The sequence below is a fragment of the Perna viridis genome, chromosome 9, assembly GCF_037379345.1.
Source record: "Perna viridis isolate PV_CMFRI_1.1 ecotype Kerala chromosome 9, ASM3737934v1, whole genome shotgun sequence".
Taxonomy (NCBI): Eukaryota; Metazoa; Mollusca; class Bivalvia; order Mytilida; family Mytilidae; genus Perna; species Perna viridis.
In genome coordinates, this window is record NC_142453.1 from 32,877,878 (window position 1) to 32,892,707 (window position 14,830).

The window sequence follows — 14,830 nt, forward strand, 5'->3', positions numbered from 1 at the left end:
AGTTGCTCATAAAAAGTCAAGTCCGGGGTAGACAAACGAGGAAAAGAAAACTATGACTCATTGAATAAATCAGTTTTCATGGTGCTGATGGATACACCATAACGATCCACGAGTTCATGATGACGACCATAAAACTTCTGTAGTGATGACTTCAATCTTGTAGCAACATGACCCTGTTCCAGAAGCCTATTTGTCAGAGTTCTAGCGCGATACAAAAAGTCTGCGTAGTCCCGGCAAGCTTTGGCATAACGTATGAGTTGTGATATGAACACTCCATACGCAGGAGCCGAAGGAATGTTGCCACAGATGAAAGGAAAGTTGACAATTCTGAATGAAAAGTCATTACGTTTGTCGTAAAGTTTGGTCAATAGTTTTCCTTTACCATCGATTTCTAAGTGTAGGTCAAGATATGAGGCTGACTTCACAGTGTGTGTAGTATCAAGTCATATCACAACACAATTAACACAAGATAATACTAAAGACCTTATTTGACAACAACGATCACATCTATACACATATAAAGATCAAGCCATGTAACAGGAAATAATTTAGTTTACGTTTTTAAAAGCTTTCAAATAACATACTTCTCAGTTCAATGATTGTGAAAAGAATTATCAAAAATATATTTAAATTGTCCACTGTATGAGTGTGTAGGCTTTTAAAGCCTAAATAATTTTTAAAGTTGTTACTTGATTGGATTAGTCGGTGATGTTATGAAGGTAGGAATTATAAGATGCATCTTCTCAACATTTTCAAGAATTTTGTAATACCATCAATCTATAAGTAAATACATGTAAATAATAAGATTTTCTAACGATAAATGGCTGCATTTTCATAACCCACGCGTCATGCATTTAAATAACTTTATTTGTTGTGAACAAACTGCGTAGCATGACACTGTTTTGTTTGATACAGACATAATTGTACCGGTAGGGAAGTAGTTCAATCTCAATAAAATAAATAAATAAATAATCCCTCTGGAATCTCATTCGTTTTCAACATTTTTGCTAAACTTTCCCATTCGACTTTGATCTATTTATGATACATCTTAATTGTTTGCTATACATCTGTTCACCTTTTTGAGCTAACTATAAATAAGTAAATTGTTCACTACGTGACCGTCTATCTGTATTATTTATTTTCAGTACATAGGGTTCATTATCTAATTGTAAAATAATTGACATGTTTACTGTGTGTCTGTCTACCTTATTCCTTGTATAGCAAAATATTTGTAAACAAAAGCATATTCGTGTGATATCAGTCGAGCAAACAAAAATGAAAATTTCAAATTCAGGAAACTTTGAAAATTCTAACTTATTTTGCTGAAACATCAAATATCTCATCATTTTTTGGGGGTTCTATCCAATTTAATTACTGCAATGTGCAAAGTACAGACCGCGACAGCTTCTTTGTTAAAAATTAAGGGTATACTTTGTATATTGTATATATCTACAATGAATTTCTAATGCACAGTTTCCCCGAAGGTTATTTTTATTCTTTTCATATCGAATTCTTTTGTCCAGTCCTTATAATGGAAAAATGTACACATATTTCCTTTTTTTACTAGTTTTTCTATTTTACGCTGATTGTATAATATCATGCCCTGAATGTTTTTTTGAAGATCAAAACATAAAATGGAAAAGTCAATCATCCATAAGCTCCTAACACATCGGCATTGAAAGGCAAACAATTAAATATTCTGCATTTAAATAATCGAATACTTCCTCATTGAATGGAATTCCGAAAAATGTTCATAACTACATTTAAAAGGCCCAAAATATGAATTTTAGTATATCATAGTTTGATCTGATATACTCCATTGCTTCTATTTACGATAATTGTTTTTGATTTGGAGCTGAGAAGACAACATGCAGTTTTATGAATATTTGAAAAAAAGAACGTGTCAGTCGTTTATTTTAATGGAAGTGAATATGACTCCCGGACTCCATATAAAATTCAGACACTGCCTAGTTACATGGATCAAATTTATTACCCATTCGATTTTCGAACTGCCTTTGAACATTAAAAAAAATATTTATCTGTCTGAAACACAAAAATCCATTTACAAAGGAAAGGTAAATTACTATTCAAGTTGAAATTATTTATCTTATCTTATTGTAATTCATATTTAAAAACAAAATTCATTACCCATTCGATTTTCAGAAAATCACTGGCATAAGACCAACATATGAAAGAATAAATGAGGGTTATGAATTTTAATTGTAGTGACGGTCATAGTGCGTGATTACTGACATGAAATGTCATGTCAACCAATTTCATTAAATAAAGATAAAGGTATTCATTAAACCAGTGCTCTTTTGAAAACTATATATTTAAATAGGATTGCCTATTTTAATTCCCTTGAGAACTTAACAACAACAAAACATACTATTTAGATAAAAAAGTATAAAAGGTTTCAAATGATAATATCTTGTTATTACTTGTATCAATTGAAAGACCGTTGATGCAGGTAATATGACCTATATTTCTTTACGTTGACCAGGTATAAAACTAAAGAACATGGTACTATGATCATTTATGTATAAAAAACTAGAAAAAAATCACTACACTAAAATCTATAATGATATTTAAATTAACGCTTTCAGTAACCATGTGTAAATGGAAAGTTTTTTCAAAGGTAATATTTAAATTATGAAATTCGAAGCAGGAAAAACTAAGACTTCAATGTCAAGGAACAGCCACAGTTTCTTGTCATAAACAAGATTGATATTTAAATTTTTACCAATGTACACGGGTGTTCATTATAAAGTACTTGTCCATATTTTATAATTACTTATGTAAATCTTACTCTCATAGATTCATCGACATCGTTGCTGTGCGAAAAGGATTTTCACTATATACCAAATTGGGTTCTGAAACAACTTTTGAGCTTTGTGAAACAAAATAATCATTGTGCTAACTATATTCAGTATACATAAATATTTAATTTAAATAATAAATCCTACAAAAGAACAGGAACTTATTTTCAAAATAAAGATTACTGAACCTGATTTGCTAAGGGAAAAAAATGGCAGCATGGCAACAAAATATTGTACAATCATGAATTCCGATTCAACCAAGACAATTTGTGACACAATATTTAGTATGTCAATGCAATTGGTCCTTATTAAAAAAAACCTCTCAATTTTAAAGGAAATCACTAAAACGTGCAAAGCGTTTTTTATTCTGGCTCGGACGTCGCCCAATACAAAAAGGTCCGAACCTGACAGCAGTTCGGACACACTGTTGTCTTGAAAGGCTGTGGTGTCCCCAGATGTGAAACTTAGCACGCTCACATCTGGTATGATAGTGTCCCGACCATTCCAACAAAAAGTGCCCAATCATACGTTCAGTCAGCGGACCGTCCATTCAAGTACAAACATTGTCAAACCATATTCCATCACTTTAAATGATATATTTGACTACAACGATGACGAACCACATATATCAAAATGTGGTATTAAAAATTGCAAAACATGCAACAGTCTTATAACTGACTCTAACTTCTCCAGTTCTCTTACAAACAAAACCTTTCATACAAGAAGTCATGATGACTTAAGTAGCAAATCAAAAACTTAATTTTAAATTTAGAATGCAACTTATGTGGTTTAGTACATGTCAGTGAAACATAAGAACGATTAAACAAAAGAAATGTGCAGTCATCATTCGGGAAGGAATACCACCATATTCCCGACAGTCATTTTAATCAACAAGATCATTCAATCCTCTCAATAAAAGTTGGTATTTTAGAAAAAAATTACCATCCTACGAACAACCCCGTCATAAGTAAAAACTATCGTAGGGAAAGAGAGGAGTACTGGATACACAGACTAGGTACTACGATGCCTTACGGATGCAATGACAACATCAAAAGTATAGGAAACCTTTCAAGCCTATATAACAATAGCATAAATGTGATAAATTTATTTGACAAAAATCCAAGGCGGGAAAGGTGTCATGGCCATCGCCTCAATACGTCACCTAAGTTACATAATGTCTCCATAGATGGCCTCCTTCCTTTCATACAGAAACCTCTTGGACTTCATCACATTAGAACCAAAGAAGAGACTGTGGCAAACCATAAATCTGTGCTATCCTCTTGATTTCTCTACTAAGGACGATGATTGTGATTGACCATCTATGTACTGGATTCCTAAACTCCACAAAAATCCATACAAACAACGTTACCTAGCTGGATCTGCAAAATGTACCATCAAACCTCTTTCTAAACTTTTAACTTCTATACTCACAACTGTCAAAGAGCGTCTGCAATCCTTACACAACACTTGGTACTCCAGTAGTGGTATTAATTCAATGTGGATCTTGAAAAATTCGAAATAATCTTTTGGAGACTATTATCAGAATATAATAGTATTAAAACCAATGATTTTTCAACACCGTATACTTCTATTCCAAAAACTCAGTTAAAATCCCGCCTTAAAAACATTATACATCGTTGTTTTTCCAAAAAATATGGTACACCTAGATACAAATATATAGTTCTTGGTAGAGGTTCCTCATACTTTGTAAAAATAATTCCAAATCATCTTCCAAATATACAGAAGAATTTTTAATCGACAACATATTTGTCCAGTGTTGGGGACGTATTTTTCAACAAACGGTTGGCATTCCAATGGGAACAAAGTGTACTCCTCTACTTGCTGGCCTATTCTTTTACTCTTATGATGCTGACTTTATAGCTGATCTGATACGAAAAAAAGAATATCGTTTAGCTAGATCCTTTAATCTCAGTTTCCGCTATATAAATGGCGTATTATCTTTAAAGAGTCCTAAAGTCGGGGATTTGATACATCGCATCTACCCCAAAGAACTTGAGATAAAGGATACTACAGACACTGTGAAGTCAGCCTCATATCTTGACCTACACTTAAAAATCGATGGTGAAGGAAAGCTATTCACCAAACGTTGAGACAAACGTGATGGCTTTCATCTGTGACATCCCGTCAGCACCTGCGTATGGAGTGTTCATATCACAGCTCATACGTTATACTAGAGCATGCCGAAACTACGCAGACTTTTTGTATCGTGCTAGAATTCTAACAAATAGGCTTCTGGAACAGGGTTATGTTGCTACAAGAATGAAGTCATCACTACAGAAGTTTAATGGTAGTCATCATGAACTCGTGGATCGCTACGGTGTATCCATCTGCACCATGAAAACTGATTTATTCAACGGGTCATAGTTTTCCTTTCCTCTTTCATCTACCCCGGACTTGATTTCTATGAGCAACTCGGCGGGTGTTTCTAGAAAAGCAGAGGACGTTTACCCAACCGGTGCACCTGGTCCATGCTCCCAGTTTTTAGTGGAGTCCGGGTTACTCATTTGCTTTTGATACTTTGTATGTATGATTTTAGTTACTTTATGTTCTTTGTTGTGTATGTCTGTTTTCCATGTCTGGTCTTTGTCCCTGGATTGCGTTCTTTTGATTACTGCTATAACCTTGCTTCCCTTGATTACTTATTTCTGACGGCATTTGTTTTACATTATTAGAAAAGCACTTATTTATCGAGTGTCTGTGCTTAAAAATCTTGACAGTATTTTAAAATTAAAAATGCCAACAGTCTTTTTAGTTAACAAGCTAAGAGTTTCTCTGCATGAAGAGACAAAAAAAAAAGAAACATTAATTAAACCCCTTTTTTGTCTCACTTTTACTTTCTTTCCTTACCATTTTAAAGAAAGAGTGGAAACTATCGCTAGAAAGTAAAAGCCATATAGTAAGTGTTAACATTATTGTTGTCATTTACATAACAGAAGTATGCACATCATCATTGACCTTCATCTATCGAATTCTTCCTTATAACATCAAGCTAGAAAACAAACCTAAAAAGGAGAATCAATTACCATCTATATATATATATATGAACTTATAAAATTGTTCGATTTACCGAGGTTGATATAAGTAACTTTGAGGTGTGTGGTTTAGAGAGGTATTTAGATATAAAGTGACTTTAAAGTGTCTGATTTAGGCAGGTATTCGTATATAAATTATTAAAGTGTCTGGTTTAGATAGGTATTCAGTTATAAAGTGTCTTTGAAGTGTCTGGTTTAGACAGGTTTACCTATATAAATTGACTTTAAAGTGTCTGGTTTAGACAGGTATTCAGATATAAAGTGGCTTTGAAATGTCTGGTTTAGACAGGTGTTCAGATATTTCAGGGTTCGGTTGACAGAAACCATGCATCGGCATTCGTTCGTTTAATCAATTACTAACCGCTGGAGACGTCGCGTAAAATCATTCACTATTTCCCGACTTTGCAAGATTCCTGCATTTTCTGAGAGGGCTGGCGGCAGCGTGAATTTTGAACGTCATACGCTGTTCGGATCTTTAAGACAGTCATTGTATATTTTGTTAGTGGCTTATAGTAAAATAATCAAAGAGTCAACATATCATTATGATATAGAGAATTGCAAGGCAAAGAGTAGTATGCAATCGTAAAATCTATTTCAATAAAGCCCCGTGCGGGTCTGGGCGTCAGAGGAATAAGACCACAGCAGCACTTAACCTGTCTTAAAGAATCGATTAAATTGCGCAATTAACCCTGACCGGAGGTTCCATGTTTATCGCCCCTATATAGACTGAATACTGAATCTAGGATGTAAAGAAAGTTCTTATTTTGTTGACATTTTTGAACAAATAGCAAAAATGTTCTTCTATAACTGGATATCGATATGTTCCCTAACAATTTATCGTTTGACAGTGTGGATGGAGGTATTAATAATATTTTAAAGAAACTGATAAAAAAATTGAAATTAAACACCTCTATTTTGCTTCCACAAAGCACTTCTGGAGTTGATTGCTTGAGCTCGAAATAAACTGTTTGTTTGTTTGTTTGTTTGTTGGAGTTTAACGTCTGAGCAGCAATATTTCAGATATATTCAGACGATGAACATGAAATGGATGATGACATGAACGTGAAATGATGATAAAATGAAAAAAATAGGATGGGACACAAGGATAAAAGGGTTTGCTGATTTCCACTAGAAAAAGGGGGTGGGTAAGGTCGGGCAATTTAGCCTCCTGTGGCGGAGCGCAAAGGTTCCTACTCCTATCGAATACCACAGTAGGGTTCTTTAATATGCGAGGAACGTGACATCTTTCCCAATACGGTGCACAACTCTGGTTTGCGGTCAGGTTTTCCGTATTATAGCCTGACTACCCCAGCATGTAAAATGCCAGGGGTACCCCATTCCACCACCTGGGCACACATCCCAGTTGCTCTGTGGGCAGAGCGCCTAGCCCCCGGCTAGGTTCCTGAGCACTATTTAGTCGCCTTTTACGACAAGCTTAGCGCTGCTGCAGGCCTATTCTTTTAACACCCGAACCTGCACGGGGCCGAAATAAACTGATAAACTGTATTCATTTCTTAATTGAAGGGAATTAGAAAAGTATTTAAAATAGTGACTTAAGAATTAAAGAATCGGACACCGTTCATTGCGTGTTTGTAATAAATTTTGATATATAAAAATATGTTTCTAAATGCTTGTAGTCGATAAACCAAATATAAATGTTGTTAATGGGTTGTATGGTTCACCATCGAAAGACAACCATTTTACCAAATACAAAAATGTATACTGTATTTGATTAATCTGCCAACCGTAGCTTTATTCCATTATGACATTGTATATTTACAACAATGTTGCATTGGTTATATATGTTAGAACTAATGTAATCTTTATCTGCTCCCAACCCACTCATTGAATTTTGTGGTAATTTTGTGAAGATATTTCATCATATTTATCACAAGATGTAAGTGATAGGGTAACCTGATTACGTATTACTAACGTCAAGTCATTTGTTGATAGTAAATAAATATTTTTGTAAAGTATGTTCGGTCGACTAAATTTTCTTACATTCGACTGATACTTTCGAATTAGGCTGGTGTCTTTTTTGTCAAAAGTTGAAACACACACACTACGGACTGAGATGTATCTGCTTTGAGTTATGATTTGTAAGATGGACAATTTATTTTGGGTTAACAGATACACGGTTTAAACACGGTAGAAATACTGAAAAGAATGATACAAAGTCATTTTAAGAATGAGTCATGGAACTGGACACGCTTACCATTTCAGAGCACCTTATGTTGCTCCAGGGTTTTGTAGGATATTTTATTGCCAGTGGTATTTTGTGTAATGTTTCGTTTTCACTATTGTATACTATCCTTTCGGTTTTATTGTGTATATAGATAGTCTCGGTTTTCAGGTTACATCAATGGCTTGGATTATGATGTATCTAAAATGTCCTTTTTCTGAAGTTACAGTTTATTTTTGCCGATATTTAGTTATAATTAATTTTCAGATGCAACACGGTTTCTGATGGGACGAAACATTCGTCCATCATATCATAGACCAAATTTAGTAATGAATGTGACGTCATCAAACCTCCTAGTTTTTAGTGGAGTCCCAGTTGCTTATTTACTTTTGTTATTTTGTATATATTATTTTATTTATAACACGTTCTTTTTTGTGATTGTTTGTTTTCCATGTCTAGTTTTTGTGCCTTGATTACATTATTTTGATCTCTGCTAGAATCTTGGTTTTCTCTTTTCAATGATTTACTCTTTTAATCTCGATACTTAAATTAGATTAGATAGATTGACTGTTATATTTGCTTCGGTCTATTTGAAATGACCCCAATGCCCGTGGTGCACAATTGAAAATAACCTGCGTAGCACATTATGTGATCAGATAATTTCTTCATGGTCCGAAATAGCAGTCATTCCTTAAGTGTTTCTTTTTTTTTAGAACTGTATTAATCTTTAAAATTCAATGGCATTGAATATCCGTATAATAGCATTGAAACATTGTAACGTAGAAAAAACCATAAAAAAGAAAAAAAAAGGAAATTAAACATTTGTTGAACACTTGAATAATCTACTACTGTGGGTAGATCGTTTCCGTATTCATATTAAGTCTATGTTTTAAGATTTTGACATATTTGAGTAATCTCAGGTATTTGATATTTTTTTGTCAATATTCTGATATTTGTATTGTCTGATTTATGGAAGAAGACACTATTCCAATCTCGCATACTTTGTTTCTTCAACCTTAGCAACGTCATAACAACGTTTCGGGATATACATACTTATTAGTTGTCGTGTAAGTGGTGGATGATAAATCAGAGTTATTCATTTTTGTTTAAATTTGGTAAATAGAATGCTATTAAAATTCGTGGCTATTTATATACATTTGCTACATTAAAATATTAATAAATTCTCTAAATAACTGGTTACTGGTTATGAAGGATACATATAGTTATCCAGTTTACAAAATACCGGAATATTTTCAGTTGTTCAGATATATATATATATATATATATCGGTGTTATGCTCAGGCTATAGACTGTACACCAGTGTAATATTAAAGTTTTTGTTTCATTTTTTGTTTCATTTTTTGTTTATAATGGTTTGAACAGAAACTTGAGCATATCGTTAAAAAACCAAATATGACGTGACAAATTATGACGGAGAAATATTTGAACCGAGAACTAGCATTTTAGCCATTATACAAAGATTTAAATCACATGACAGAAGTGCCTTCATTAAAAAAAAACTACTAATGTTGTTGCCATATCGTAAATATATTGAAAAAAATGTGCTTTCACAAATAGAACGCTTCTTTGATAACATATAGATACAGTGGAATCTATTTAATTTGAACCTCTTTTGAATTTGACAATTGGTTTGGCTAAAAGTAATCAAAGGAATCCAGTTTCTAGCGGAAATCAGAATTATGTAATTTAGGGACAAAGACCAGGCATGTAAAACAGACAAACACAACAAAGAACATTAAATAACCAAAATAATACATACAAAAGTCGCAAAAGTAAATGAGCATTTCGGACTAAAAAAAGAAAAAAAAAGCTGGAGGGTAAGCGTCTTTTGCTTTCCTAGAAACGCCCGCCCAGTAGCTCATAAAAAATCAAGAAGACGAAATGAAAAAGGTGACATGTAATTGTTATATCAAGGTTCAAAATACATTAAATTTGACACTGAAAAGTTCTGTCTGGTTCAGATAGGTTTTTGGATCAATCAGGGTTCTGTTTACAAGGATTCACGCCTGTTAGTTCAAATTTTATTTAAGTAGCACTCCACATAAAAACCATGCAAAATGTGATTCATGGTTGGAAAGCCTACATTTTTATTTTTTGATATTTTGTTTAAAATGTCACGGTAAACAGAAAGTAACAGTGGCTTTTCATATAACCCTTAGATAAAAAAATGTAATATGTAATATATGTAATGTACTGTAGAATTCAAAATGAGGGGAGATAACTCTGACTCTAAAATACAATAGAAACTATTGAATTTGAATGTTGATTATCTCGTTAAAGCAGATAGATTGGAATGAATAATTATACATTTCATCATATATCAACAAAAACAAAATAAATATGTTGCCTTTTCGGGTGTATCACATTTAACAGAATAAGCATGATTCTTACAAAGTCTGTTACTTAAAAAGACATTCAAGGTGTAATGATCTATTACACATCACAATTTATGTTATTTACGGTTTTATCTACACATATAATACATGTACATAATTAAAAACAAATAAAAATATAAACTGTTGGTGTAAAGCTTGATAGTTTTTCAAGAGGAAGTTTATTCAACGGGTCATAGTTTTCCTTTCCTCGTTTGTCTACCCCGGACTTGACTTTTTATGAGCAACTCGGCGGGTGTTTCTAGAAAAGCAGAGGACGCTTACCCTACCGGTGCACCTGGTCCATGCTACCAGTTTTTAGTGGAGTCCGAGTTGCTCATTTGCTTTTGTTACTTTGTATGTATGATTTTAGTTACTTTGTGTTCTTTGTTGTGTATGTCTGTTTTCCATGCCTGGTCTTTGTCCCTGGATTACATTCTTTTGATTACAGCTATAACCTTGGTTCCCTTGATTATTCTTTTTACTAAAACACTTTTTAATAAATGATTGAAGTGAAACGTTCTGTACTGTTAAGATAATATGTTAATAATTGAAAGTACGAAGTAATAAGAAATATTTAACGTTCTATCAATTACAACCGTACGTTATATATAATTATGTATATAAATATATCGATATCGAAAAACTGTACTTCGTGAAAGTGACACATTAAACAGAAGTACAGTTGTACAGTTGTAATCATGGTATCAAAACATTTATAAAAGTTCCAAGGCAGTACTATAAAGTTAGGTCAGTTCTTAAAATTTGGTCTCATTTTGTTAAAATAAAGCTTTTATGAGGCTGTCAGAATAGACATTTCAAGTGGTTTTTTCCATAAAAAGTACATATTGTTTGTAATCCTGGAATTATTGAATTTCAAGTAATTCATTTGTGCGTGAGTGAATAGAGCAAAAAAAATAACATTAGCCATTGTAACAAACTTAAATAATATAACTGCGTTTTTAGTACAAATCAAGGGGTATTTTCAAAACTAACAGCCAAATAATAAAATTTCAAACACTTTGAAACTACAACAGTAGGAAAGCATGCATTGATGAGATGAGGTAGGAAATAGATAAATAAAAAAACAACACAATTTCATTCATTTTATAGCAATTTTAGTTCCGAAAGACGGTGCAAAGTTGTTTTTGTTGGATAATCAACCAGCTGATGCCGAGGAGAGTACCTAATACTGCAAGGTACCAAAGATTCCGGATACCTTTCTTCATAAGGCTGGGTCAATTTAGTATCCAAAGCAGTGGAACTAAATATAACTGTATAGCGCACCCTGAGAGAAATTTTTGATTTTAATGACTTTTTTGAATATGGTTTAAAAGTTGTAATGAAGTTGATTGAACTTTTTCTAGTTCATTACATTCGTATGATATGAAAAACAGCGGAAAAGTTAACGCTAATATTAGCATTTACCATGCCTACATCAAATTTTCTTTGCAGAAACAAATTAATTGCCTTCTAAATCATTTAGAATTTCAAATCTTAGAGTCTAATATTATGTCATTGTTAAAAGACTTTTCTTTTATAGATCAATGTACATGTATCTGAAACAAAATTATTACTTTAGAAGGCTATCCTTAAATAAAGAAAAAAAAATAAGTCAACTTTAAAGTATAATCAATTAAAAACATTTGTGCTCCATTTATTTTGCACAAAAGCATAATGTTTGCATAAATGCATTCATGTACTGTAAACTTATTAATTTTTGTGATGGACTGAAAAGTGCGAAAATAGTAACCACGAAATTGATCCTTAAAAAATTAATAAAACAAACCCACCATTTGTTCTTCATTTATTTTAGCGTTTTGACTTTGGCGTTTATGTACATGTGTCTGGAAATAGATGCCTAAGAAACTAAGCACTTTAAATGACACATAGGTTTCTGTGCGGTAACTGGGTGTCACTTGAGCTATAAAGCTTATCAACTGAGGAATGTAGCTAGTTGAGAGGGACATTTATCCAAGGACATGATTTATTTCAATGGATGTGACGGCTTAAGTTTGAATGCTTTGACAAACAGTTCCGACCTGGAGGTCGATAAATTAAATTTCGACTTGAAAATATTTCGAAACTGGGAAAGGCCAACCAGTTTTTTGTAGTTCAATTACCCAGTTTGTTGGAGAGTTTAGTATTCATTCATCTAGGTGTTCCATGTAAACCGACATCGAACCTAATCATTACTCAAACTTGTGCACTGCTACCATTCGTTATGAATTTGTTGTGTGATTTTTTTGTAATGTCATTTGTAATCAGAATGCAATTTGAGGATTATTTTAGGCGTAAAAATTCAAACGATCGATATAAATTGATTCAGTACATGAGTACTTTGATTAATGTAATGCAAAACACATCATTTTTAAACCGCGAAAACTGATAACCGCGATTATGTTCACTTGACAAAATCCGCGAAAATTAACATGTTATTCTATTTAGATTTCATATTTATCAAATTTTGCAGAATTGCAAATTTCGAAACACCTAAAAGCTGATGCTTCATTCCTTGTATTACACATGGTAGAACCTCTCGATGTTGGATTCAGCTTCCTTTTTCAAAAGTTTTGGTTTTGACTACTTCATGTATACAAATAAATTTTGGATCATGATCTTCCTACATATCTGATTCTAATGCTAATGATGAGAGGTTGTTCTTTGAAACACTTGTACAGAAATTTACAAGATTAATGATATGTATTTTGTTATTGTAAACATATAAGGATGTCCAATGAATTTAGAGAATATTGAAATATTATAAATAATAAATGCTTTTATTGTTGGTTTTTATTATTTATTTATTGTATTATTGTTTTGATTTACTTTCTTTTTAATAGTTTATACATATTAATATCTAAAATGTCGTCACACATGATCCCGAAACAGTCACGATGAAGATAAGACTTCGCTGTTCAATTTTACTGTGCTTGTTAGTTTTGATATACCCAAATGCCTCTTTGGATGGATCGAAACTAGCAACTGAATTAGAAAAGATTAAGAAGGAAATCGGTGTCGAGCACATTCAGGTGTGTATTTTGTAATTAAGTCGTAAATACAGATTAGTCTTCGATTATTCTATTGACATATAAGCTTCATGTATGCTTTTTAAATTCTGATATTTTTATATATTTGATGAACGAAATCATTTATTTTTATCGTTTTAATTGTTTTTATTTCTTACATCCATCAAAGTAAAACATGAGACGAAACATTATTGGTTTGGTCCAGATTTATTTTTTGGTGATAGATTTTTTAAGGTAGTTTTTTTTTAAATTTGTTTTTTTTTAACTTATTACACTATATACACTTTGTAGTTGTTACCTCGCCAGAATTCCTTCACCTTAATACTGATTAAGAATCATTAAACATTTTACTAATCCATAATTAATGTAAGCTATTGGTTTGTTAACCATAGGATGTTTTCAACAATTTGCCATACCAGACGATACCTGAGAAAGGAGAACAGCTTAAAGAAAAGGTAATACAAGAGTAAAATAATATTGAACATTGGAAACATAATAGGTTTTTTTGGTCGTCTCCAAATTGATTATTATAGCTTATCTCTTTCAAGAATGACTCATGAACTGTATTTGTCTTAGATTTTCTTTCTCTTTAAAAAGCATGACCTTCATCGGTATTTTGCAGGAATCTCCCATACTTTCGGGTCATATGAGCTAACTACTCTTTTGAGGGGTTTTGTGCTGCTGTATCGGTGTATATTTGAATCATTCATATTGTATTGATTTTTTTGTGAGTTTATGTGTTCTCAAACGAGTATTTGCCAAAGGAATACCGTAATCATAGGAAATATCACTTCCTCCACAAGTTTTTTATTTTTGATATTTCAGTATTACTCTGTTATTAGTATAGTATACGAAAATGCATACGTACAACTCTTTAAACGAAGATATAAACACCATATAACATATATTTTCTATTACCATTTTGCCTCATTCCTGAAAGAAAAGGATTTTTTCTATTGACCAAACTTTACGACAAACGTGATGACTTTTCATTCAGAATTGTCAGCTTGACTTTTTATGAGCAATACTCGGCGGGTGTTTCTAGAAAAGCAGCAGACCATACCGGTGCACCTGGTCCTTTCATGAATATGTATTACAGAATGAACCCTTTATTTTAAAGTTTCTAGTGCTTATATAAATTTGTTTTTTTTTTTATTCTAGACATTAAAGACGAATTCAATTTTATAAATAACATGAATATGTAATCTTAAGGGCCAGGGGCTTCCATGCGCACTCTAAAATAGAGATTTTCTTCTTAAAACCAGTTTGGTTAGTCAAAACCTTAGTTGTCTTTAAATTTAGTGGGAAATTTAATATGATTTTTGTCCACAAAGAATTTTGATCGATTATCTGA

General features: G+C 32.5%; 2 protein-coding genes across 4 annotated transcripts in view; one reads left to right on the plus strand and one right to left on the minus strand.

Annotated features, from left to right (window-relative positions):
• Positions 1–14,830, minus strand: part of LOC148607876 (uncharacterized) — a 184,396-nt gene that overhangs the window by 99,859 nt on the left and 69,707 nt on the right. The window lies entirely within an intron of this gene.
• Positions 562–14,830, plus strand: part of LOC148607882 (VWFA and cache domain-containing protein 1-like) — a 48,666-nt gene continuing 34,397 nt past the window's right edge. For 2 of the 3 annotated variants that reach the window (XM_088547107.1, XM_088547109.1), the window contains exons 1-3: positions 562–719; positions 13,291–13,479; positions 13,869–13,931. In XM_088547107.1, the coding sequence (XP_088403233.1) occupies positions 13,345–13,479; positions 13,869–13,931 (198 nt within the window). In that variant the 5' untranslated portion in view covers positions 562–719; positions 13,291–13,344. Of the gene's footprint in view, positions 720–11,569; positions 11,647–13,290; positions 13,480–13,868; positions 13,932–14,830 lie in introns of all 3 variants that reach the window. The other variant, XM_088547108.1, reaches the window with a different exon arrangement.